This window comes from Chiloscyllium plagiosum, unplaced genomic scaffold, assembly GCF_037043375.1.
Source record: "Chiloscyllium plagiosum isolate Xiang-an unplaced genomic scaffold, Cpla_swu_hap1 HiC_scaffold_44, whole genome shotgun sequence".
Lineage (NCBI taxonomy): Eukaryota > Metazoa > Chordata > Chondrichthyes > Orectolobiformes > Hemiscylliidae > Chiloscyllium > Chiloscyllium plagiosum.
The window spans coordinates 19,106,227-19,132,572 of NW_028270182.1; the positions used below are offsets into that span (position 1 = coordinate 19,106,227).

The 26,346-nt window shown below is 50.6% G+C and overlaps 1 protein-coding gene across 2 annotated transcripts in view; it reads left to right on the top strand.

Moving 5' to 3' along the window:
- Nucleotides 1-23,295, top strand: part of LOC122544415 (phospholipase D2-like) — a 111,842-nt gene extending 88,547 nt beyond the window's left edge. For both annotated transcript variants that reach the window (XM_087983039.1, XM_087983040.1), the window contains exons 18-25: nt 2,315-2,419; nt 3,642-3,730; nt 6,939-7,052; nt 10,411-10,460; nt 12,456-12,590; nt 15,928-16,081; nt 17,685-17,802; nt 19,776-23,295. In XM_087983039.1, the coding sequence (XP_087839165.1) occupies nt 2,315-2,419; nt 3,642-3,730; nt 6,939-7,052; nt 10,411-10,460; nt 12,456-12,590; nt 15,928-16,081; nt 17,685-17,802; nt 19,776-20,000 (990 nt within the window). In that variant the 3' untranslated portion in view covers nt 20,001-23,295. The remainder of the gene's footprint in view (nt 1-2,314; nt 2,420-3,641; nt 3,731-6,938; nt 7,053-10,410; nt 10,461-12,455; nt 12,591-15,927; nt 16,082-17,684; nt 17,803-19,775) is intronic.
- The last annotated feature ends 3,051 nt before the right edge of the window (nt 23,296-26,346 follow it).

The following is a 26,346-nucleotide window of genomic DNA, read 5'->3' on the forward strand; positions in this document are numbered from 1 at the left end:
GAGTTCAAAAGAGATTTATTGGAATGGTACCAGGGATGAAGGATTTTCGATACAAGGTAAGGTTAGGGAGATCGGGCTTATCCTTCTTGGACAAAGTCAGAAGTCAGAGCTTAAAAATGTGTTGCTGGAAAAGCGCAGCAGGTCAGGCAGCATCAAAGAAGGGCTTACGCCCGAAACGTCGATTCTCCTGCTCCTTTGACCTGCTGCGCTTTTCCAGCAACACATTTTTAAGCTCTGATCTCCAGCATCCGCAGTCCTCACTTTCTCCAAAGTCAGATGGCGCACAACACCGTATGACGACAGCTGAATCGCACGTGAAGGGGATGACCTCTAATCTGATTAATTGCGGCAGAGAGAGATAATTACACAAGAAAGCAGAGCAGATTCTGCAAGGACCACAGATCCTGAACCCGCTCAATTTGATCCACAACACGCAATGCTGAGAGACTGCGCTGTGCACATCTCTCGCACACTCCTCAATCATCTCCTACACCAGCTCGACAGCAGATGCCGTGACCTTGAAATCGAGTTAGAGCCGACATTTTTCGCAAAAGGGAACTCTGCCTCAGTTAATCGGATCGTATACCAACCCTTCGCTTGCTAGTCAGCTGTTGACGCTGCACTCACACCATTGGACACTTCTGATCACCAGCAGAGACTTGATGTTCAGCTTGTCGTCACTCTGCTCACACCATTTGTACGCAGTTTTGACACTCTTTCATTACCGGGATTTATCTAGCACTGTTCCCTCCGCTGATAAATTCTGTGCCTGTGCGCTTCCCTCCACTTCACCTGACAAAGGGGCAGCGCTCCGAAAGCTTGTGATTTCAACCAAAACCAATTGGACCGTAGCCTGGTGTCATGTGACTTTTGACCTTGTCCAGCCCAGTCCAACACCCGCGCCTCGACATCATGACTTATTCTTTTTGGAACAGAGTAGATTAGGAGGTGACCTTATTGAGGTATTCAAAACTGTGAGCAATTTTGACAGGGTAAAGAATATTCCGTTTCCTCTGATTGGTGTGTCCAGAGTTGAAGCTTTTCAGCAAGAGAGCTAGGAGTGAGATGAGGAAACTTTACTTTGAGAGTTGTTAGGTTTTGGAATGCACGGCCTGGGAGAGTGGTGGAGTCAGACTCCATCGGAGGTTTCGAAAGAGAGTTGTGTGTATATTTGAAAGTGATGAAGTTAGAGGGCTGTGGAGATGGGGATGAGGAGCTCTTTCAGAAGCTGGTATGGACACGATGGGTCGAATAGCCTCCTTCTGTACTGTAAGACTCCGTGATACTAATTAGAAGATAGAGGGACAGTGTTCAAGACTGGAGGACGTCACGGGGAAGGAGAAAGGCAAAATGGAGAAACTCTCAACTTGTCCATCCTTGTTCACTGGAGCCAATGGCTCAAGGTTCTCAATGGCTCCTTCAGGCCTCTATGTAACAAGACAATGGGCCCAGGGGCAAGGCCTGGAGTTCGGGCACAGACCAGCCATGGTTTTGTTGAATGTCGGAACAGGCTAAAGGGGCTGAAAGGCCACTCCTGTTTTTCTGTTAAGGTAGCAATGTGGAAGGTAGTTTTCAGTCGAATGAAATCCCGCGTCCAGCAATAACCAAATGCAGTTCTGAAGAAGTACGATTCTGTGTTTTCTCTCCAGATGTGCTGCCGGGCGAGCGGAATTTCTCCAACAATTTCTGTTTCTCTTTTTTTTGACGAAACACTCTGTTTTTGTGAAACCGATTGAAGGGCATGTATTGGTACAAGGAGAATTAGTAACAGTCCAAAGATCTTTCATATCCATCAAATGAGCCCTCGATTGAACGTAGAGAGAGGGAGAAGCTGCTTCCTCTGGTGGGAATGGAAATTTCCGGAACAAGGGGGCCCAGAGTTAAAGCCTGAGCTAGCTCTTGCAGGGCTGGTGTCAGGAACTCCCACAAAAAGGGGAGCGGAAATCTGGATCTCTCTCCCTTGATCCACCTGCATCCCATCCCAATTCCTGTCTGTGGCTCAGTTGGAAACTGGGAGTCTGCTGACAGACCGTGTCTGGATATTGGGATTAAAGCGGACAAAGTCTGGCATGATCGGAATTGCGCAGTCCAAAGGTTTGAAGGGGCAAAGGGCCTCCCTCCGTCAATACACTCCGTATGGGATGGGGATTGCTGGCTGTGTCTACCTTCCCCGTTGATATGAGGTTTATACACAGCTCCTACCTGTGCTGTGTATCGAAGGATTCACAATTATTTTTAGATTGTGAATGTTGGACTCCTCACAGAAAACAGTATTAAATATTGAAATTTTTGTCATGAGCACTTCCTTTTTCAGGTTCTCCGGTCAGTGGAATGCTGGTCTGCAGGTTCCAGTGAAAACTCCATCTACAACGCGTACTTAGATGTGATTCGTGACAGTCAGTATTTCATATACATTGAGGTAAAACTTAACTGCTCGTTCACCTTATTCACGTCTTCAACCGGTGATTGTTCCGTAGACTCTTGACAGAACGCTCAGCAATGACCTTTGACCTGTCTCTGAAACGATGAGTGATCCCCTCGATTCAAGGGACGTGCTGGGTCGTCTTAAAAAAACAGTTTTGAAAAGACAGAAGCAGATCATTCAGCCCAACAGTTAACTATCATTCCACCATCCGCACCATTCAGCAGTGAGTAACCCACCTCCCCAAAGCCTGTCCACCATCTACAAGGCCCAAGTCAGGAGTCTGATGGAATCCTCCCCACGTGCCTGGATGGGGGCAGCTCCAACAACTCTCAAGCAGCTTGACACCACTCAAGGACAAAGTAGCCCACTTGGCATCTGCTCCCTGCACCACTGATGCTCAGTAACAGCAGTGTGTACCATAATCTACCAGATGCACTGCAGAAATTCACCCAGGTTTCTGAGACAGCAAACCCAGAACCTCCACCATCTAGAAGGACAGGGGCGGTAGATAGATGGGAACACCACCACCTTCTAGTTCCCTTGCAAGGCCCTCATTCAATTGGATTTATTATTGTCACATGTAGCTAGGGACGGAGAAAAGTTCTGTTTATGTCCAGGGCATACTGAGTGCACATGGTAACTGAACAGACCAAGGGAGACAGTGTTACAACTGCAGACAAGAGGCACCATCCTGTCTTGGAAATATATCGCTGTTCCCTCAGTGTCACTGGGTCAAATTTCTGGAACTTGCTGCCGAACAGGACGAGGGGGTTTGTCTACAGCACATGGATTACAACGATCCATGGGTGGCACAGTGGTTAGCACTGCTGCCTCACAGCGTGAGGGACCTGGGTTCGATTCCAGCCTCGGGCCACTGTCTGTGTGGAGTTTGCACGTTCTCCCCGTGTCTGCGTGGGTTTCCTCCGGGTGCTCCGGTTTCCTCCCACACTCCAAAGATGTGCAGGTCAGGGTGAATCGACGATGCTAAATTGCCCGTAGTGTTCAGGGATGTGTAGGTTAGGTGTATTAGTCAGGGGAAAATGTAGCGCAATAGGGTAGGGGAATGGGTCGGTGTGGACTTGTTGGGCTGAATGGCCTGTTTCCACACTGTAGGGGTTCTATGATCTCCCCGTGTTGGTGTACCAGGTCCCACAAACTGCTTGGTGTGAGTCTGTTTTATTGTGTTTGACCCCCTGCTGTCTTGTTTTGTTTCCAGAATCAGTTCTTCATCACCTGTGCTGATGATCGCAGTGTCTACAACCAGATTGGAGATGTTATCGTGGAGCGAATCCTCAAAGCCCACAGGTCAGGGACCATCTGAAAATGCCCAGTCCCACTCCCATGTGTGATACCCAACATCCAGCACGCTTTCCCTCAGGAATAATATCATAGGGAAAGGTGCGACAGTCCCAGAGGGCTCTGGGATTGCTCTCCTGTTTGAGAGAGACGACTGGAGGGGGTTTGACCGTGAGGGTCACCATGCCTCGGGCGAGGGGAGAGGTGGAGAAGGAGAGTCCTTTGTGGTAACCTGAGCTGGTGTGGGAATTGAACCCACGCTGTTGGCTCACTCTGTATCTCAGGTCAGTGATTCAGAATGAGAGCTCACTGAGCGGGGAAGCTGCAACTTTCTACGGGTCGGGTTTCACATTGTCACTACTTTCTCGCCTCACCCCAAACCCCAATTACCTCCTCCAGCCCCTACACCCCCTCCCTATCTCTATAACCCCTCCAGCCCCTACACCCCCTCCCTATCTCTGTTGCCTCCTCCAGCCACTACACCCCTCCCTATCTCTGTAACCTCCTCCAGGCCCCTACACCTGCTCCCTATCTCTGTAACCACCTACAGCCCCAAACCCCTTCCTATCTCTGTAACCCCCACCAGCCCCAACACCCCCTCCCTATCTCTGTTGCCTCCTGCAGACACTACACCCCTCCCGATCTCAGTAAAATCCGCCAGGCCCTACACTCCCTCCCTATCCCCGCAACCTCCTCCAGCCCCTACACCCCCTCCCGACCTCTATAACCTCCTCCAGCCCCTACACCCCACTCCCTATCTCTGTAGCCTCCTCCATCCCCTACACCCCCTCCCTATCTCTGTAACCCTCTCCAGCCCCTATACCCCCTCTACCTCTGTAACCCCCTCCAGCCCCTACACCCCTCTTTACCTCTGTGACCCCCTCCAGCCCCTACACCCCTCCCTATCCCTGTAACCCCCTCCAGCCCCTACATCCTCTCCCTATCCCTGTAACCCCCTCCAGCCCCTACACCCCTCCCTATCTCTGTAACCCCCTCCAGCCCCTACACCCCCTCCCTATCTCTGTAGCCCCCTCCAGCCCTCTACATCCCCTCCCTATCTCTGTAACCTCCTCCAGCCCCCGACACCCCCTCCCTATCTCTGGGACCTCCTCCAGCCCCCTAGATCCCCTCACTCTCTCTGTAACCCCTCCATCCCCTACTCCTCCTCCCTATCTCTGTAACCCCCTCCAGCCCCTACACCCCCTCCCTATCTCTGTAGCCCCCTCCAGCCCTCTACATCCCCTCCCTATCTCTGTAACCTCCTCCAGCCCCCGACACCCCCTCCCTATCTCTGGGACCTCCTCCAGCCCCCTAGATCCCCTCACTCTCTCTGTAACCCCTCCATCCCCTACCCCTCCTCCCTATCTCTGGATCCTCCTCCATCCCCCAGAAACCTCTGAGATCTCTGTCCTCCTCCAATTCCAGTTTCTTGAGCACCCCCCATCTCTTCTCACTCCCCCCCCACCCCCCACCCCCAACCCATCCCCCAGCCTGGCAGCCGTACATTAAGCTACAAAGTTGCCCGGTTCCCTCCCTCTCTCTGTCTCCCCAACGTGCTTCTGAAATATCGCTCTTTGGCTAAACCCGGCCTTAACAAGTCACATTGACCGGAGCATCCGGGAAGATCCCCCTTCATCCTCTCTCAGAATGTTGAGCATCAAGCTTCCCTTCCTTGGAGTTTGCTGCTTTTTGCCTGGATTGATATAAGGAAACATTTACCCCCAGCAGTGGCTACAGGTGCAGGTCAGGGGTGAGGAACACTGTGGTGAGGAACTCACTTCCTGACTCCCAAAGCCTGTCCACTCTCAGCGTAAGGAGTGTGAGGGAATACTCCCCAGTGGCCTGGACGGGCACAGCCCCAACAACACTCAGGAACCTCAACTCCATCCAGGACAAAGTAGCCCCTGCTGGATTGACACCACATCCACAGACATCCACTCCCCCCACCTCAAACTCCCCCCCCCACCTCGAACTCCCCCATCTCAAACTCCCCCCACCTCAAACTCCCCCCCATCTCAAACTCCCCCCCCACCTCAAACTCCCCCCCCACCTCAAACTACCCCCCCACCTCAAACTCCCCCCCACCTCAAACTCCCCCCCCACCTCAATCTCCCCCCACCTCAATCTCCCCCCACCTCAATCTCCCCCCACCTCAATCTCCCCCCACCTTAAACTCCCCCCATCTCAAACTCCCCCCATCTCAAACTCCCCCCACCTTAAACTCCCCCCACCTCAAACTCCCCCCCCCACCTCAATCTCCCCCCATCTCAAACTCCCCCCCCAAACTCCCCCCCACCTCAAACTCCCCCCCCACCTCAAACTCCCCCATCTCAATCTCCCCCATCTCAAACTCCCCCCCAAACTCCCCCCCCACCTCAAACTCCCCCCCCACCTCAAACTCCCCCCGCCTCAAACTCCCCCCCACCTCAAACTCCCCCCCACCTCAAACTCCCCCCACCTCAAACTCCCCCACCTCAAACTCCCCCCACCTCAAACTCCCCCCACCTTAAACTCCCCCCACCTTAAACTCCCCCCACCTTAAACTCCCCCCCACCTTAAACTCCCCCCCACCTCAAACTCCCCGCCCACCTCAAACTCCCCCCCCCACCTCAAACTCCCCCCCACCTCAAACTCCCCCCCACCTCAAACTCCCCCCCCACCTCAAAATCTCCCCCACCTCAAACTCTCCCCCACCTCAGACTCCACCCCCCCACCTCAGACACCCCCACCACTGCAGAGATTCATCACAGCTCCTTCGACAGCACCTTCCAAACCCAGGGCCATGACCATCCAGAAGGACACGGGCAGCAGATACATGGGGACACTGCCTTATCCCTGAGAAGCCACTCCCCATCCTGACTTGGGAATATTGCTGCTCCTGAAGTGTCACTGGGTCTCCCTCCCTCCCTGTGGGAACGCTGTGGGTCTACCCACAGCACATGGACTGCAGCAGTTCGAGAAGCAGCTCACCACCACCTTCTCAGGGGGCAACTAGGGACGGGCAGTAAATCCTTGAGCAGCTCTGTCCACATCAGTGAAAAGCAAAATGGAGAAAGAGCATTTCCGGTGGATACAGCTACCCCAGTGTGAATGGGACTGGTCAAACAGGGAGGGCCCACGGCCCTGCGCTCATCTCGTGATTTTGGAGTCTGATTGAATTGAGTTTACCCCCTCCCTCAGAATGACTCTCATTCCTCTCCTACTCCAATGTCTGCAGTGCAAAGAGGACATACCGTGTGTACATTGTCATTCCGCTGTTACCCGGCTTCCAGGGAGATGTGTCGACCGGAGGTGGGAATTCCATTCAGACTATCCTGCACTTCACGTTCAGGTAACCCACACCGACCAGGATCAGAGCGGCAACATCCCAGAATCGGAATAGTTTTAATCCGGAATCAGAGTGGCTTTGATCCAAATTGGGAGGGTATCCATCCGGAATTGGAACAGTATCAATCCGGAATCAGGCAGGATCCGATCTAGAATCGGAGGAGGAGCGATAATCCTCCTCACTTCTGTGTTGCCGAACCGTAGGCAGTTAGTGTATCCATTAGACAGGGAGCACTGATGGATCAAGGCAGGGTCCCGAGAGGTTTATTAGTTGAGTGCAGGAAGGAGATTCTGATGGAGCTGCCTATATAGTTAGTTAGAGCAGAGCTGTGTGCCGTTCTGGAATCCACATCGTGGGAGGGATGTAAAGGCACTGGAGAAGGTTCAGAGAAGGTGGATCAGGATGTTGCCTTTGCTGGGGAGTCTCAGTTATGAAGGGAGATTGGACAGACTGGGGCTGTTTCCCTTTGGGTGGTGGAGATTGAGAAGGGACGTGATGGTGATGGAACAAACTGAGGGGCAGAGATAGGAAGAAACGTATCCCCCTGATTGGGGAAGGGGGGGGGGGGGATCAGTGACCAGGGGCCTAAACGTGTGGTGAAGGGCAGGAGGTTTAGTGGAGAACATAAGGTCGAGGAGCTGGAGTAGGCCGTCCGCCCCCTGCGAGCCTGTTCCATCATTTAATCATGTCCCATCTTTGTGTGCCCTCAGCTCCACTGACCCAGGCTCTCGCTGTATCCCGAAATCCCTCTGTTTTTCAAAACAGCGACCTTTAGCTTTAAAAGCGTTTACTGAAGTCGTGTCAACCACTTCCCTGGGCGCGGAGTTCCACAGGTTCACAACCCTCTGGGTGAAGAAATTCCTCCTCAATTCAGTCCGAAACCTGCTCCCTCTAACCTTGAGGCTCTGCCCTTTTGTCCTCGTCTCACCCGCCAGTGGAAACATCCTCTCTACTTCTATCTTACATACTCCCATCATAATTTTATGTGTTTCTCCAGGATCCCCCTCATTCGACTGAATTCCAGTCAATATAATCCCAGTCTATCGGTCTCTCCTCATAAGCCAACCCCCTCAACTCTGGAACCAACCCCTTGAACCTCCTCTGCACCCCCTTCAGTGCCAGTCCATCCTTTCTCAGGTAAGGAGACCCCAACTGCACACCGTACTCCAGGTGTGGCCTCACCAGCACCTGGTACAGCTGCAACATAACCTCCCTGCTTTTAGACTCAACCCCCTCAGCAATGCAGGACAAAGTTCCGTTTGCCTTCTGAGTTACTCTTTGTATCTGCAGACCAACCTTCTGTGGTTTGTGAGATCTGAGGAAAGATTCTTCACCCAGAGGATGGTGGGAATGTGGAACTCAATGTCTGTGCGGGAGGTAGAGGCTGAAACCCTCATAGCCTTTCAGAAATATTCCGAGGTGGACTTGCACTCAAGGCGCATAAAGCTACGGACCAAGTTATTGGAATAACAAGGTGGGTTGGTGATGGATGTGCTGGGTTGATGGGCCCTAGAATTCAGTCCACACCGACCCTCCGAACAGCATCCTACCCAGACCCACACCCTCCCCCATCCCCGCGTAAGCCTGCATTTCCCGTGCCTAAACTGCACACCACGAGCAATTTAGCACGGCCAATCCACCAAACATGCACAGGTTTGGAGTGTGGAGGAAACCGGAGCACCCGGAGGAAACCCACACAGACACGGGGAGAATGTCCACACACACAGTCGCCCGAGGGTGGGACTGAACTCAGGACCCTGGTGCTGTGAGGCAGCAGTGCTAACCACTGAGCCACGAGGTCTCTTCCTGCGTTGTCGATCTCACTGACTGTATTAATGACACTTAGGATAATACCATTTCCAGAGAGTGCTGTCCTCCCTGTGCTGCAGCTTATATATTGTCCATCCTGAAATCTATCCAAATAGAAGACAGAAACAGAAAGAGGCCATTCAGCCCCTCAAACCTGTTCTGCCATTCTCTGTGTTTGCTCTGTGCAAATCTTTTTTATCAACGTAGCAAGCAGTTTGGATCCATAACTGTCCGTTAGAGAGTGTCTGTGAGCCGTGGATACAGATGATGCAAATATAAACAACAAGCAGGAGGAGGCCATTCAGCCCCTCGAGCTAGCTCCGGTACTAAACAAGGTCATCACTGCTCCGACTGTAACCTGGAATCCACCTTCCCTGCCATCCCGGATAATCTTTCACCCCCCTCAGTGTGACAAGACTCTCTCCAGCTCCACCTTAAACATGATCAAGGACGGCTTCCATTGCCTTTTCCAGAAGAGAGTCAACAGACGCCCAGCCCTCAGAAAACGATTCTCATCTTCGTCTGAAGTGGACGCTCCCTGGTTCCAGATTGTTCTATATGAAGCAGTGTCCGCCCCACACCTGCCTTGTCAGGACCCAACACGTTCTCAACAATTCCCCTCAGGTTCTTCCAAATTCCAGAGGATACAAGCCAAGGCCGGTCCAACCTTTCCTCGAGAATCCCTACAGTGTGGGAGCAGGCCATTCAGCCCATCAAGTCCACACCTAACCCTGTCCCTGCTTTTTCCCCACGGCTAACCCACCTTGCTTGCACCTCCCCGCTCTACTTAGCGTGGCCAGGCATATTGACGACTGAGATTTTGTGATAATCAGGAACCTCTGGTTTCAAGGATTTCGAGAGAATGGGTTGAGAAACCTCTCAGCCATGATTCACTGATGCAGCTGATTCAATGGGCTGAATGGCCTAATTTCTGCTCCTGTATCTTCTTGTCCTCATCAGACAAACCACCTATTCCAGGGATTTGTCGAGTAAACCTTCCCTGAACTGTTTCCAATGCATTTCCAGCTTTCTTTAAATAAGGGACCGACACTGTGCACAATACTCAATGTGCGATCTCCCCAGAGCCCTGCGATCAATAATGGTCTTCGAAAAGGAGTTGGATAAATACTTGGAGAGAATGGAATTGGCCGGGACAGAGGGAAATGTGGGGTGGGCTGCTGTTCAAGTCAATCTGGAGCCGAGTGGAATGACTGGCCTCTGTCTGCGCTATATCATTCTGTGAATTAATTTATTTGAATTATATCAACTGAAGTGACTTGGTCCCATGAAAATCTGTTATTGTTAATTTTGAAATTTTCCATTTTCTCAGTGGTTATGTTCTGTGATTGTGTAAATCCTCATGAATTTCCCCAAAATCTACGCACCCATGGATTAGAAAATGGTCAGAACCTTAAACGAGTGCCTTTAGAATCTCTTCAGGCTGAGAAAGGCCTGCGTCTCTCCCCTCCCACTGACAACTGCGATCTCTGTTTATTCCCTTTTCCTTCCTGAGCTTCACAAACTTTCCCCTCTCAACATTTCTCTCCCCCAGGTCCATGTGCAGAGGTGAATACTCCATTGTTGAACGGCTAAAAAGACAGAGTGAGTATTTTTTGTCTCCTGTTTGCAAGTGCTGCGTGTATCTTGGTGTTTGCTGATGTTACTGTCATATGCAGTGGTTGTGACTGACCTGATGGATGAAGGATATACTGTCGATGGTCGCCTATCCACTCAATCTAAAGCCATTCAGTGAAGTAGGGAACTAGAAGCTGAAACTTAGATTTATTGACAAAATGGACTTATCCAAATGCCTGCTGCCTACTCTCATGGCCTGTGTCTTGACAGTCTCTCTTTTGTTGTGCTCTGGGTACTTAATTAAACAATGCCCTTCACACCCCTCTCTTTGCGACCTCGTTAACATATGACTAAGAATGGTATCTCAGCCTGATGGGAAGAATAGAGGGAGGCTGTGTGGGGGGGTTTGGTCAGTTTGCAATCATTTTTCTTGCATCTGAAGAGACCTGTCGAGGTTTATGTTACCATGAGACCCAAATGCCCATTTGATTGGGGAAGACATTTTGCTGCTCACCTGGTGATTGGAGGTTTCCCACAAGCGGCCAATTTGGGGAGAACGTTGGGCGGGCTAAAGTAGGAAACTCTCTCTTGTTGGGTCTTCCACAGAGAGGTGGAGAGCACAGCATCAAGCCATTCGGCCCATCTATTCTGTGCTGATATTTACACTCTCCCCCCAAAGGGGTCTCACATCTCGAACAACAAGTGTATCTCTAACGATGGATTCGTGGAGTGGTTTTGGGATAGTTTCTTCGAGCAGTTGGTTTGAGAGCCAACCAGAGAATTGTTTATACCAGAATTGGGAACACACTATGGGACAGGATTACTTCATGACCTTGGAAGAATGGAGCCTCTAGTTAGTATTGCTCATATGGTTGAATTTAACTGCGAAAGGAATGGAGACAGAAGGCAGTAAATTTCAGACCAGTTGACTTGAGATTCTTCACAGGGAAATTGTTGGAAGCTATAACGAAAGGCATTCTGGTCAGGCACTTCACAAAGTCCAAGGTAATCAGGCAGGCAGTATGATTCTGCAAAAAGGAAGTCATGCTGGATTAATCGCTTGGAGTTGAGGGCGGATATTTAGATAAAGGAGAAATCTTGTAGTTAAATGACCTGAAGGAATTTGATGGGATGCCACATCAAAGGTTATTACGTGTGTCTGGTGGGTCACATACTGACATCGATGGGATTCCCCAGCTTACAGGAAACCGAGATCAGGCAGGATTGACTCACTTTCCGGTTGGCCAGATGGAACAAGTGGTTGGCCTCAGGGATCAGTGCTGGGGCCCCCAACTGTTTACAAAGTTATGTCAATGACTTGGGGGAAGGGATGAAAGGGGCTGCTTGCTAAATGCACTGGCGATTGGTGGAGAGGGTCATCAGGAGGTTACAAAAGGACATGGGTCAGTTCAGGAAGTGGGTAAAGGTCTGGCCAATAGAGTATTAGTTGTGAAATTGTTCACTTTGGCTGGAAGAATTAAAAAAAATGAAGCATATTATCTAAATGTTGAGAGGTTGCAGATCTCTGAGATGGAGGGAGATCTGGGTGTCCAAGAAATAAGCTGAGAATGACCATTGATTGATGATTTCAAAGCCAAGATGGAAAAGATTTCTGCTGGGTAAGGACATTAAGGGGCCAATGGAGCAGTAGGAGATTGATGGAGTTAAGTTGCAGATTCTGTGATTGAATTGAATGATAGAACAGGCGTGAAGGGCTGAATGGCTCCTCCTGCACCTCTGGACAAACCAAGTACCTATTACCCAGCAACCCCTCCATTCCTTCCTGTTGAAGTGCCAGGGAGCTGATTGGAACAAAATGACCCCGAAGGTGTTGTGTCCCATTAGCCTGGAATCAGTTTATCCTCAACCGACATCACCAGAAATAATGAATGACAGCATTTCCTGTTCTTGAGATCTTGCTGTGCACAGGAGGTGGGAAAGCAGCGTCAAAAGGCCCTGGGCTGTGCCTTCGGAATCTCCCAAGTTAGTGGAACCTGATCTGATCTCCTCCTTCCTTTTCAGTGGGGGATGAGTGGGTGAACTACATCTCGTTCAGTGGACTGAGGACTCACGGAGAACTCAACAACAGCCCAGTGTCGGAGCTCATTTATATCCACAGTAAGATGCTGATTGCTGACGATCGGCAAGTCATCATCGGTAAGAGGCTGGAAGGGGCGGCCTGTGTTTCTCCCTCGAACAGCAGAAACCACTGCAACAAACCGCAAAGGGAAGCCTTGGCTCCCTATGGGTTTACTCGGCCTGTATATCCAAACAGGGTTGGACACACCAGTTTAGGAGGGAACAGACTTACTGAGCCTCCATATTCTGTGCTCTTCAGGAGCAGAACATGAGGCCAAATTCCAACAGGCCACAACGATTCACGCAACAAGGGGCTGATTGGTTTAAACGTTGACTCTGATTCGAACACAGAGCAGTACAGGCAGTAGTGGGCACTGTAGATGCTGGAGATCAGTGTGGTGCTGGAAAAGCACAGCAGGTCAGGCAGCATCCGAGGAGCAGGAGAATTGACATTTCGGGCAAAAGCACTTCATCAGGAACAGAGCAGTACAGCACAGGGATGGGCTGTGTGGTCCACAATATTGTGCCAAACATGGTTAATCCCTTCTGCCTGCCCTTGGTCCATATCCCTCCATCCCTCTCATATTCATGTGTTTATCTGAAAGCCCCTTAAACACCCCTATCGTCTCTGCCTCCACCATCACCCCCTGGCAGTGCATTTCAGACTCCCACTGCTCTGTGTTTTCAAAAAAAAACCTGTCCCTCACATCTGGTTTGAACTTGCCCCCTCTCACCTTAAAAGCGTGTCCACTAATCTTAAACATTTCAACTCTGGGGAAAAATGTTCTGACTGTCAACTCTATCATAATTTAACAGACTTTTATCAAATCTCCCCCTGCCCCAATGGCCTTTGCCACTGCCAATAACACACCCTGAGTTTTTCCAGCCTCTCTTTATAGCTCATACCCTCTCATCCAGGCAGCATCCTGGGAAACCTCTTCTGTTCCCTCTCCAAGGTCTCCACACTCTTCCTGGCGTGGAATGGCCAGAATTGAATGCAATCGTCCAAGTGTGGCCTAACCAAAGTCTTACAAAGCTACAGCGTGGCATCCTGACTTTTGTACTCATTGCCCTGAATAATAAAAGTGAGCATGCTGGGTATATGAATAGGAAGGGTTTGGAGGGATATGGCCAGGTTCTGGCAGGTGGGACTAGATTGGGTTGGGATATCTGGTCGACATGGACGGGTTGGACCGAAGGGTCTGTTTCCATGCTGTACATCTCTATGACTCTATGCCATAGAACATAGAAGAATACAGCGCAGTACAGGCCCTTTGGCCCTCGATGTTGCGCCGATCCAAGCCCACCTAACCTATACTAACCCACTATCCTCCATATGCCTCTCCAATGCCCGCTTAAATGCCCATAAAGAGGGAGAGTCCACCACTGCTACTGGCAGGGCATTCCATGAACTCATGACTCGCTGAGTAAAGAACCTACCCCTAACATCTGTCCTATACCTATCTCCCCTTAATTTAAAGCTATGCCCCCTCGTAATAGCTGACTCCATACGTGGAAAAAGGTTCTCATGGTCAACCCTATCTAAACCCCTAATCATCTTGTACACCTCTATCAAGTCACCCCTAAACCTTCTTTTCTCCAATGAAAACAACCCCAAGTGCCTCAGCCTTTCCTCATACGATCTTCCTTCCATACCAGGCAACATCCTGGTAAACCTCCTCTGCACCCATTCCAGTGCCTCCACATCCTTCCTATAGTATGGCGACCAAAACTGCACACAATACTCCAGATGCGGCCGCACCAGAGTCTTATACAACTGCAACATGATCTCAGCACTCCGGAACTCAATTCCTCTACCAATAAAAGCCAGTACACCATATGCTTTCTTCACCGCACTATTTACCTGGGTGGCAACTTTCAAAGATCTGTGTACATGGACACCAAGATCCCTCTGCTCATCCACACTACCAAGTATCCGACCATTAGCCCAGTACCCCATCTTTTTGTTACTCTTACCAAAGTGAATCACCTCACACTTAGCTACATTGAACTCCATTTGCCACCTTTCTGCCCAGTTCTGCAGCTTATCTATGTCCCGCTGTAACCTGACACATCCTTCCTCACTGTCAACAACTCCTCCGACTTTCGTATCATCCGCAAACTTGCTCACCCACCCTTCTAGCCCCTCCTCCAGGTCATTTATAAAAATTACAAACAGCAATGGTCCCAAAACAGATCCTTGCGGAACACCGCTAGTGACAGCACTCCAAGATGAACCTTTACCATCAATTACTACCCTCTGTCTTCTTCCAGCCAGCCAATTCCTAATCCAAACCTCCAACTCACCCTCAATGCCATACCTCCGTATTTTTTGCAGTAGCCTACCATGGGGAACCTTATCAAAAGCCTTACTAAAATCCATATACACCACATCTACCGCTTCACCCTCGTCTACCTCCTTAGTCACCTTCTCAAGGAATTCAATAAGGTTTGTGAGACACGACCTGCCCTTCACAAAACCATGCTGACTATCCTTGATCACATTATTCCTATCCAGATGTTCATAAATCCTATCCCTTACAATTCTCTCTAAGACTTTGCCCACAACAGAAGTGAGACTCACCGGCCTATAGTTACTAGGGTTATCCCTACTCCCCTTCTTGAACAAGGGAACCACATTTGCTAGCCTCCAGTCTTCTGGCACTACTCCTGTAGACAACGAGGACATAAAAATCAAGGCCAATGGCTCTGCAATCTCCTCCCTTGCTTCCCAGAGAATCCTAGGATAAATGCCATCAGGCCCAGGGGACTTATCTATATGCCTTCTTTACCATCCAATCTAATTGTGTGACCAGTTTCAAGGAGCTATAGACTTGAACTGCAAGATCCCTCTGGACATCAATGTTGTTCAGGGTCCTGCTATGAATTGTATACTTTTTCTTCATATTTGATCTCGGAAAGTGCATCACCTCACTTTTACCCAGATTAAACTCCATCTGCCAATTCTCTGCACATATCTGCAGCTGATCCATATCCTTCTATATCCTTTGACAACCTAACTTTGTACTTATGGCTTATATGTTAAAGGTTAATCAAGAGACAGATCTTGATAAAATATATAATCAAGAAAGAACCCACTCTACCTACAATTGTAGACTTACAGTAAGGATACACTTAAAAACCATGCCCTGATCTGTTCCTGTGCTGTGAGCTGTCCCACACAGGGTCCTCCAAGGTCACGAGAACAGCCTCCTCATCTCCCTTTTAGAGAGAGAGAGATTGTCCCGCCCATTGTTCTGAATTGGCCCACATGGGGGTGTGGGTGGGAGAGGGGGAGTGCGGTGGGAGTTGCTGCCCATTTGTGGACAGTGCTGCGAAGGAATGGGTTGAGCAAGCCAACTGGTCTTTGGGCCTGTCGGGGATCAGCTCTGATGGCCTGCTGTCCCACACCCAGGTTCAGCAAACATCAACGACCGAAGTTTGTTGGGGAAACGGGACAGCGAGATGGCTGTTCTTGTGGAAGACACTGAGATGGAGGCATCTGTGATGGATGGTGAAGAATACCAAGCTGGAAGATTCGCCCGGCACCTTCGACTCCAGTGTTTCAAGTAAGTGAGTTGATCCATCTTTCCTTTCCCTGTAACTCCCTGAAGGGATGTTGGTATCCAGTTGGCTGGCATTGACTGCCTGTCCCTAGTTGCCCTTGAGAGGGTAGCAGTGAGCTGTGTTCTTGAACGGCTGCAGTCCATCTGCCATTACGGATGGAATTCCAAGAGTTTGACCCAGCGATACTGAAGAAACAGCGATATATTTCCGAGTCAGGACGGTGTGTGGTTTGGAGGGGAACTTGCAGGGGGTAGTGTTTCCATGTATCTGCTGCCCTTGTCCTTCGAGGTGGAAGTGGGCAAGGCTTTGGAAGGTGTTGTCTGAGGAGCCTGGGGGACTGTCAGAAGTGTGTCTTGTCGATAGTACACCCTGTTGCTGCTGAGCGTCGATGGTGGAGGGAATGAATGTTTCTGGATGCCACGCCAATGAAGTCAGTTGCTTTGTCCTGGATGGGGTTGAGCTTCTTGAGTGTGGTTGGAGCTGCACCTATCGAACTGGGTGGGCAGTCTTCTATCAAATCCCTGACCTGTGCCTTACAGACGGTGGACAGGCTTTGGGAGTCAGGAGGTGAGTTACTCACCAATCCCTGAGGCTGAACAGGCCAGGGCTGTTTTCCCTGGAGCGTCAGAGGCTGAGAGGTGGCCTCATAGAGATTATAAAATCATGAGGGGCATGGATAGGATAAATAGACAAGGTATTTTCCCTGGGGTGGGGGAGTCCAGGGGTGGAGGAGAGGGAATAAGTTTAGGGTGAGAGGGGAAAGATTTCTAAAGGTTCCTCAGGGGCAACTTTTTCACACAGAGGGTGGTGTGTGTATGGAATGAGCTGTCAGAGGAAGTGGTGGAGGCTGGTACAATTACAGCATTTAAAAGGCATCTGGATGGATATGTGAATAGGAAGGGTTTGGAGGGATATGGGCCGGGTGCTGGCAAATGGGACTAGGTTGGGTTCGGGTATCTGCTCAGCATGGACGAGTTGGAATGAAGGGTCTGTTCCTGTGCTGTACATCTCTATGACTGACTGAGTCACGATAGGGTGGGTAGAAATCTCGGTTGGTTGGGGTCATACCAGGCACACAGGAAGATGGTTTGGTTGTTGGAGGTCAGTCCTCTCAGCTCTGGGGTATCTCTGCAGCAGCTCCTCACATTTATTTTTAGTTTAACCTATTTTACTAATCAACCAGTTCAGAGATGGTATTACACCCCTCTGGAGTGGGTGGGCCTTGAACTCGGGCTTTCTGGTGCAGGGGTAGGGACACTACCACTGCCCCACAGGAGGGTGGTAGGAGCCCCTCAAGTTGGGGGTCTTTAGCTGCTTCCTTCTTGAGAACCCCTTCACTTTACCAAAGTAGGGACTCAGGGTGTTCGCTGATCCGAAAACCATTCCCAAAACCAGGAGTAACAGAAGCTACTCCTGCGGATATCGTTTAACACTTCATTATGTTGCCCAGATATCCAAATGAGGGCGATAATTCTAAACCCTGTGGTATTACAGGCCAGGAAGCCAGGCTGGGCAGGGCAGCAGTGGGTGGAGGGGGTCTGTCTGTGGTCGGTGTGTTCAGCTTCTGGCTGCTTTCTGACTCAATGCTGCTTGCTCCTCCTGCAGAGTACACCTTGGCCTGAGCGATACCCAGATCGCTGAGGTTGAAGATCCTGTCAGTGACCGATGTTTCCAGGAAATCTGGAATGCGACAGCTACCACCAATGCAGCCATTTATGACCAGGTGGGTCTCACTGTAGCACCCCGGGTCGAACATTGCAGCCACACCTGCCTTCAACGTGTGTGTGTGGGTGTGTGTGTCTTTCAGGGTGTGAGGGTGGGTGTGTGTGTTTGGTTCTTGGTGGGGGGGGGGTATGTCTTGGTGTGTGTGTGTTGGGGTGGGTGGGGATATGTGTGTCTCAGGGGTGTCTGTCTGTCTCAGTGTGGGGTGGGTGGGTGGTTGTGGTTCTTGGTGGGGTGGGGTATGTCTTGGTGTGTGTGTGTTTGGGTGGGTGGGTGGGGATATGTGTGTCTCAGGGGTGTCTGTCTGTCTCAGTGTGGGGTGTGTGTGTGTGGTTGTGGTTCTTGGTGGGGTGGGGTATGTCTTGGTGTGTGTGTGTTTGGGTGGGTGGGTGGGGATATGTGTGTCTCAGGGGTGTCTGTCTCAGTGTGGGGTGTGTGTGTGTGGTTGTGGTTCTTGGTGGGGGGTATGTCTTGGTGTGTGTGTGTTGGGGTGGGTGGGGATATGTGTGTCTCAGGGGTGTCTGTCTGTCTCAGTGTGGGGTGTGTGTGTGTGGTTGTGGTTCTTGGTGGGGGGTATGTCTTGGTGTGTGTGTGTTGGGGTGGGTGGGGATATGTGTGTCTCAGGGGTGTCTGTCTGTCTCAGTGTGGGGTGTGTGTGTGTGGTTGTGGTTCTTGGTGGGGGGTATGTCTTGGTGTGTGTGTGTGTTGGGATATGTGTGTCTCAGGGGTGTCTGTCTGTCTCAGTGTGGGGTGGGTGGGTGGTTGTGGTTCTTGGTGGGGGGGGTATGTCTTGGTGTGTGTGTGTTGGGGTGGGTGGGGATATGTGTGTCTCAGGGGTGTCTGTCTGTCTCAGTGTGGGGTGTGTGTGTGTGGTTGTGGTTCTTGGTGGGGGGTATGTCTTGGTGTGTGTGTGTTGGGGTGGGTGGGGATATGTGTGTCTCAGGGGTGTCTGTCTGTCTCAGTGTGGGGTGTGTGTGTGTGGTTGTGGTTCTTGGTGGGGGGGGTATGTCTTGGTGTGTGTGGGGATATGTGTGTCTCAGGGGTGTCTGTCTCAGTGTGGGGTGTGTGTGTGGTTGTGGTTCTTGGTGGGGGGGTATGTCTTAGTGTGTGTGTGTGTGTTGGGATATGTGTGTCTCAGGGGTGTCTGTCTCGGTGTGGGTGTGGGGTGTGTGTAGTTCTCAGTGTGTGTCCCTTCACTGTACCCATTTAGGTGCATGTGACAATAAAGCTAAGTCAGTTCAATTCAGTCTTCTGAACCACAGTGGGTAGAGTCCCAACCCCTTTTAATCTTTGCTCATTAGACAGTTCCTCCATACTGGGGAACTGCACAGAGACTCTCTCGGAACTGCCTCCAATCAAATTCTATCTGGCCTTGAGTAAGGGGAACAAATCTGCTCACTGTACTCCAGCCATGGTCTCACTATCACCTTTATACTGCTGCGTTTAGACTTCCCTCGTCTTATACTCCAAAACTGTGTTGAAATCGTCAAAACTCATCCAACACCAGGTTATAGTCCCACCAGGTTGATTTCGGAGTGTAAGTATACTGAGTGCTGTCCCTTTGTCAGGGAGCTAGTGATGGAGAGTCAGAGGACACACAATCTATCGCAAAAGATGTTGCAATAGGAGCCAACATTTAGCCGTGTTTGTTGAACGAGGGATCGAATGGGTGATCCTGACCGTTTTTAGGATCACAATTCTCCCCCCCCCCCACCATTTCCAAACGTGAGATGACAAAACACAGGGTCCGAAGTTGGCCACTTGGCCGTTTGAATCTGCTTTGACATCCCAGTGAGATTGAGGCTGATCTCATCATTATCAACTCCACTTTCCTGGATATCTCCCACAGCCTTGGATTTCCTCCCTGAATAAAAATCTTATTGCTGTCTTTTGTGAAGGTGTGTTGTCGTCAAAGGCTAGAACAATGTGGCAAACGGCTGATGAGATTTTCTGTTTTCTTTCTTCCCCCCCCAGGTTTTTAAGTGTCTCCCCTCGAATTCTGCTCCAAGCTTGGTGGAGCTGCGAGAGTTTGTGTCTGCGCCCAGCCTCCTGACCCAGGATCCTGAGAAAGTCCACGAGAAGCTGAGAGGTATCCGTGGCTACCTCGTTCAGTTTCCCCTCTATTTCCTGTGCGAGGAGTCTCTCCTTCCCCCGCTCAACAGTAAAGAAGGAATGGTTCCATTAGAGGTTTGGACTTGATGAGGGTGGGATGGCGTTTGGTTCTTGCTCCTGAGAATTCAGGCTGGGACCTATGGACCAATCCTCACTCCCTTGTGAGTCTGAGCGTCGTGTTTCTAAGGGCCCATTGTTGGTGGCCAAATGAAAGATTACCCACCCGGAGGGAGTGGACAATAGAGTCAGTTCCAAGACGATCGATGGCAATGAGTGACCGGAAAGGCTCCCTGTTGAGGAATTGAGAGATCTTTCAGCTCACTTTCGGCAGCTTCTAAAAACCAGCTTTTGGAAAATCCTCAATGTTGATGCGACGGGGGCAAGGTTTTACAAAGTTTCAGCACATCAGTCCGCACAACACTAGGAGGTCAATTCAACCCAGAAGGCTTTGAACCACGAGGTGATAGACTTTGTTCCTTTTGACGTTATCTCTGTTTCTGTTTGGCATTACTTTTTGTAGTCACTTTTATAACCGGCAGATGTAATCTTTTAAAGAGCCTCTTCAATGGAATCACACAGTCCCTGGAGATCAGCACGCCCCTCAGATAGTTTCACCAAACGCGTCACTTCCAGAGAGAATGGACTTTGGGCATCAAACTTTGGATCTTTGGCCTGATTTCCCAAGGGTGGTTAGATTATTAAAGCCGGTTGTTTTCCAACTCCTGTTGTGAGGAAGGTCTTTCTGAGAGGACATTGCAGTCTCCACGCTCCACCGTGTCAAAGGTCACTGACTCGAAGCGTTCCTCAGCAGTGAGAGCAGGGAAACACATTTGTAATCGATATGGCACAGCGTCTGTATTAGGTTATAATTAAAACATAGTAATTCCAGATGAACATGGCACAAGATATTCAAAACAACAACTGGTGGTTGTCTCTTTGTGGGAAGAGTGTGCATTTATATAGCGACCACCTTGACCATGAGATGTCCCAAATCCAGCACTTCCTGGCCAACGCTGCCCTTTTGGAAGTGGGGGGGGTCAATCCGGAAATTTGGCAGCCAGGTTTTGCACAGTCACGACAGCTCAGTTGGTTTAATTTCCTTCTCTCGGCGAGCGTTAGATACTAGCCAGGACACCAGGAGGAACGTTTATCGGAGAGGATGGTGGGAGGATAGGGTTGAGAAACCTATCAGCCATGGTTGCATAATGGAGCAGGCTTGATGGACTGAATGGCCTAGTTTCTGCTGGTGTCTTCGGGCCTGAGGGGAAAGGCCTTGCATCCACAACCCTCGGAGATACGTTCGGGTTGATCACCTCCAACCAGACTCTTACCCACCCCCCACCCCGAATTCAGCTTGGGATCTCTGGGCTTGCAAATCATTCCCTTGTGAATCTGAGCTTCATGTTTTTGGGGCCTATTTTGGGGGCGAAATGAAAGATCAGCCCATTTGGAGGAACAGACAGGTTACCTGAGGCAGCAGTGCTAACCACTGAGCCACCGTGCTGCCCAGTTAAGGCAGGGAGCTTTCAAGTCTTCATTGGTGTAGCATCAGTAGCCAGGTTCATTTTTGTTTTCTGCAGAAAACAGTCCAAAACACAATGGAAACCCCGACCCCTCCCTGACAGAGTGACCATCTCCTCCACGTAGTCCCAGTTCCCATCGAGCATCTGCTGGAGTAGAGGGTCTTTGTCAGATTTACTGTAATCAGTTCCCAGCTACTGAGCGCATTCAGAGCCCACCCTGCTCTCTGCTCAGAAGGGCTGCTTTACTCCACCGACAAAGCATCTGCCAGGCCTTGATCAGGAAGCAATCTGCAGTGAACCTCCGGGCCTAACCTCTCAAGTTAACAAAAGGCAGTTTGAGCTTTTGGACAGGGTTACACTGTGTGCTGATTGGTTGCCAGGGAGCCGGGTTCGATCTGAGTGACTTTCTGTGACTGTGTCGGCCGAATTTGAATGCCGTTGACAGGGTTAAAGACAGGATTCTTGGCAGTGTGGAGGAACAGTGGGATGGTGGGATCCACGTACATGGATCCCTCAAAGTTGCCATCCTAGTTGTTAAGATGGTGTTTTGCCTTTCATTAACAGGGGGATTGAGTTTAAGAGCCAGCTCTATAAACCCTTGGTTAGACCACACTTGGAATATTCTGTCCCATTCTGGTCACCTCATTACAGGAAGGATGTGGATGCTTTAGAGAGGGTGCAGAGGAGATTTACCAGGATGCTGCCTGGATTGGAGGGCTTGAATTATGAGGAGAGAGGTTGGATGAGCTAAGGCTGTTCACACTGAAGAGAATGAGAGTGAGGTGACTAGATAGAGGTGCACAAGGTAATGAGAGGCATCGATAGAGTAGATAGCCAGAGACTTCCGCAGGGCAGAAATGGCTGTCACGATGGGTCATCATGGAGGAAGGTATAGGAGAGATGTCAGAGGTAGGTTCTTTTGCAGAGAATGGTGGGTAATCACACAGAGTGATTAAGAAACCACTGGGGAAAACAGCCCCAGCCTCTCCCTATGGGTTAAACCCTCCAACCCTGGCAACATCCTTGTCAATCTTTTCTGAGCTCTTTCAAGTTTCACCACATCCTTTCCGGTAGGAGGGAGACCAGATTTGCACACAATATTTCAACAGTGGCCTAACCAATGTCCTGTAGAGCCGCGACCTGACCTCCCAACTCCTGTACTTTCCGAAGGATGTCGAGGCTTTGGGACAGGGTAGGGTCGACATAAACGGGGCCAGGGATCAGGGATTCCGTGAATGTGGAGAGAGAGAGAGAGACTGGAGAAACTGGGTTTGTTCACCTGCGGGGAGAGATGGTTCATGTAGAACACACCAGCGCAGTACAGGCCCTTCGGCCCTCGATGTTGCACCGCCCGGTACAACCAATCTGAAGCCCATCTAACCCACACTATTCCATATCTCCACATGCCTATCCAATGACCATGTCAATGCCCTTAAAGTTGGCGAGTCTCCAACTGTTGCCAGGCAAGGCGTTCCCCACCCCTCTGAGTAAACAAGGGGGAGATTAAATGAGGCGTCCAAACTCAGGAAGGGGAGGGGGTTTCAATCGAATGATTGGGAGGAAACAATTTCCAACGGCGACAGGCCCATTCACCGGAGGTGAGACGAACTGAAGAGAATTGAGCAAAAGGGATGGAAGGGGGCAGATGTTTTGATGCAGCGAGTTGTTGTGGTCTGGGCCGTGCTGCCTGAGAGATTGGGAAGAGAACTTTCAAATGGGGAAATGGGGGAAATACTGGAAAATGAGCCGATCTGTGATCGGACGGAGGTAACAAACTGAGCAGCAGGAGGGGTTTCCCTCTGGTTTTGGTATTCTTGCAAACCATCCTAATGAGTCACCATAAACCTGTTGGACTGTAATCTGGTGTTGTGTGATTTTTAACTTTATCCCGATGAATGGGAGACAAATGGCTTTGACAAAAGGCCTCATTTTTCACCAATAAGCAGATAGTGTTAGGAATCTGTCTCGATTTTGCCTCCTCCTCGACCAAACCGTCTCGAACCCAAACTCGTGGCGTGGCATGGGACCAACACCATAACGGCATCCCCGGGATTAGAACCCCTCACCCCAAAGTGACTGGGACCTCAGCTCCACTGAGGGATGGGTTGTTGTTGTATTGAATGGAGGAGGCTGTTGAAATGGATCTGCACTGTCACATGTGGCCACAAAGGGGCAGCCTAACACGGCAGCTCTCTCCAGCCTGTATTACACAGCATCCCCCAGCAGAGGGGGCCAGATAGCAGCTACACAATGGAGCTCCTGCCGCAACAGGGAACAACAAAAAGAAGTTGCATTTATATAGCACCTTTAATGTAGCGAAACATTCCCAAATCATTTCACACTCTGGTTGGCTGTTCCCACAAAACTCCATGCTTTATCAATGGCATTGAGGAGGGGTCCAAGTGAAATGTAGCTAATCTCTCTGACACACACAAAGCTTCAGTGCTGGCTCCGATGTTGTCAGGGCCCAGAGAGTTTGCAGGATCTGGGGTCTCCAACCATTCCTCGATATGACTGAATTGAATTCAGTGAAGCCTGGTCTCTGCGGTGAAGCCTGGAGGCGAAAGAGATGGATCATCCACTCGGCACTTCTGGCTGAAGATGGCTGTGAAACCTTCAGCCTTATCTTTCTCCCGATGCTCTGGGCTCTTCCATCATTGAGGATGAGGATATTTGTGGAGCCTCCTCCTCCAGTGAGTTGATGAATTGTCCACAGCCATTCCCGACAGGATGTGACAGGACTGCTCTGATCCATTGGGCTGTGGAATCACTTTGCTCTGTCTGTCACCGGCTGCTTGGCAAGTCGTCCTGTTTGGGGGCTTCACCAGGTTGTCACCTCATCTCCAGGTACGCCTGGTGCTGCTCCTGGCGTGCCCTCCTGCCCTCTCCACTGAACCAGGGCTGAACCCCTGTCTTGGCGGTAATGGTTGAGTGGGGGATATGCCAGACCATGAGGTTACAGATTGTGTGGGAATACAACTCTGATGTTGAGAGCCCCACAGCACCTCGTATAGTCTTGAGTTGATTTCGATTTAATTTGATGTGATTTGTTTCTTGTCACCCGGACAGTGAAAGGTTTTGTTTGGTACAGACAGATCATCCCGTACAAAGTGAATTCGGGTCATAGGGCAGAGCGAGGGTTACAATGTCAGGGCGGCAGAGAAGGTGCACAGAGAGAGGGATCCACATTGAATTGTAAACCTTGGGACGGCCATTCAGAAGTCTATTAACAGCGGGGAAGAAACTGTCCTGGAATCTGTCAGTCGGTGTGTTTAAACTTTGGTGTCTTCTGCCCAACGAGAGGGGTTAGAAGAGATGACCCCGGGGTGGGAGGGGTTTTTTTTGATTATTAGGCTGACGTCCCGAGGCAGCGAGAGGTGTGGGTGGAGTCAGTGGGTGGAAGGTTGGCTTGTGGGATGGGACTGGGCTGTGGTTTGCAATTCTCTGTTATTTTCTCATGGTCCTGGGGAGAGCTGTTGCCAGACCAAGCTGGGATGCATCCGGACAGAACACTAACTCCGGTGTGTTCAGAAACAATTGGGAAGAGGCTTTACGGACACACCTTTGCCTCCTGAAAATAATGAGGGGGATAGAGTTGATGGTAGTTGTCTTTTTTCCTGAGGCTGGGGGCGTGGGGGTGTTTCAAGACTAGGGGTCTTTCAACACCTAGTCGGGAGAGGAGAGAGATTTGAGAAAAGAGATGGGGGGGCCAAATGTATCCCCCTCCCTGAGAGTGGTCAGCATGTGGAGTGAACTTCCTGAGGAAGTGGGGGATGTGGGAATTGTGACAACATTGAACAGGCATTTGGATAATGTCAGGAATGGGAAGGGTTTGCAGGGATGCAGCCCAGGGGCAGGCAGCCGGGACTGGTTTTGGTTGGGATTCCTTTGGGCACGTGCTGGCTAAACTGAAGGCTCTGTTTCCCTGCTAGACTCCATGTTGGAGAGGCGATGTTGGGCGTAGTTGAGCGCAGCATCAATGGGGGGGTGGCTGGACCAGCACAGAGTGTTAGTGAGCATCACTCCCAAGGAAGGTGACCCTGTCGAGCATCTCCACCTCAGGCCCTTGGATGGAGACAGGAGCGAGCCCTTCATCGTGCTTCCTGAAGTCGATGGCCGGCTGAGGGAGAGATTGTTATCTTTCCAGCCCCACGGCCCCTCCAAACACTCCATCTCTTCCTGGATCCTGTCTCCTCAGGATGCGAGATCCGGTCTCCAGCGGTAGGGTTGTCAGTGATCTTGTAGAGGGAGTTAGGCTCAGAGTGGTCAGTGGAGAAGGAGTATAGTAAGGGGCTGAGTACGCAGCCTTGCGGGGGGCTGGTGTTGAGGATTACCGGCGAGGTGGTGTCCCTCGGCTCAGTGATCCACTTGATCCCAGTCCTGTTGTGGTCTCCGATAACCTTCCTCACGGTCTACCGGATCACTGGTTTGGATGTGAGCCGCAAACAGCCTGTGCCTGCTTCCTACATTCTCAACCCCATCGTTTATATCAATGAGGGACAATAATGGGCCCAGCACCCAGCCAGCCCTGTCTCACCTGTTCCAACAGAAATAAGGAGAATTGGGTTTCTCTCTCACAGAGAGTCTCTGTCCCTCCATTCCTCGGGAGGCTGTGGAAATTGAGGGTTGGAATATTTTGAGAACAGAGTGGGGCAGACTCTGATGAAGCTGAAAAATGTGTTGCTGGAAAAGCGCAGCAGGTCAGGCAGCATCCAGGGAGCAGGAGAATCGACGTTTCGGGCATAAGCCCTTCTTCAGGAATGAGGAAGGTCAGCAGGAGAAAGGCTTATGCCCGAAACGTCGATTCTCCTGTTCCCTGGATGCTGCCTGACCTGCTGCGCTTTTCCAGCAACACATTTTTCAGCTCTGATCCCCAGCATCTGCAGTCCTCACTTTCTCCCAGACTCTGA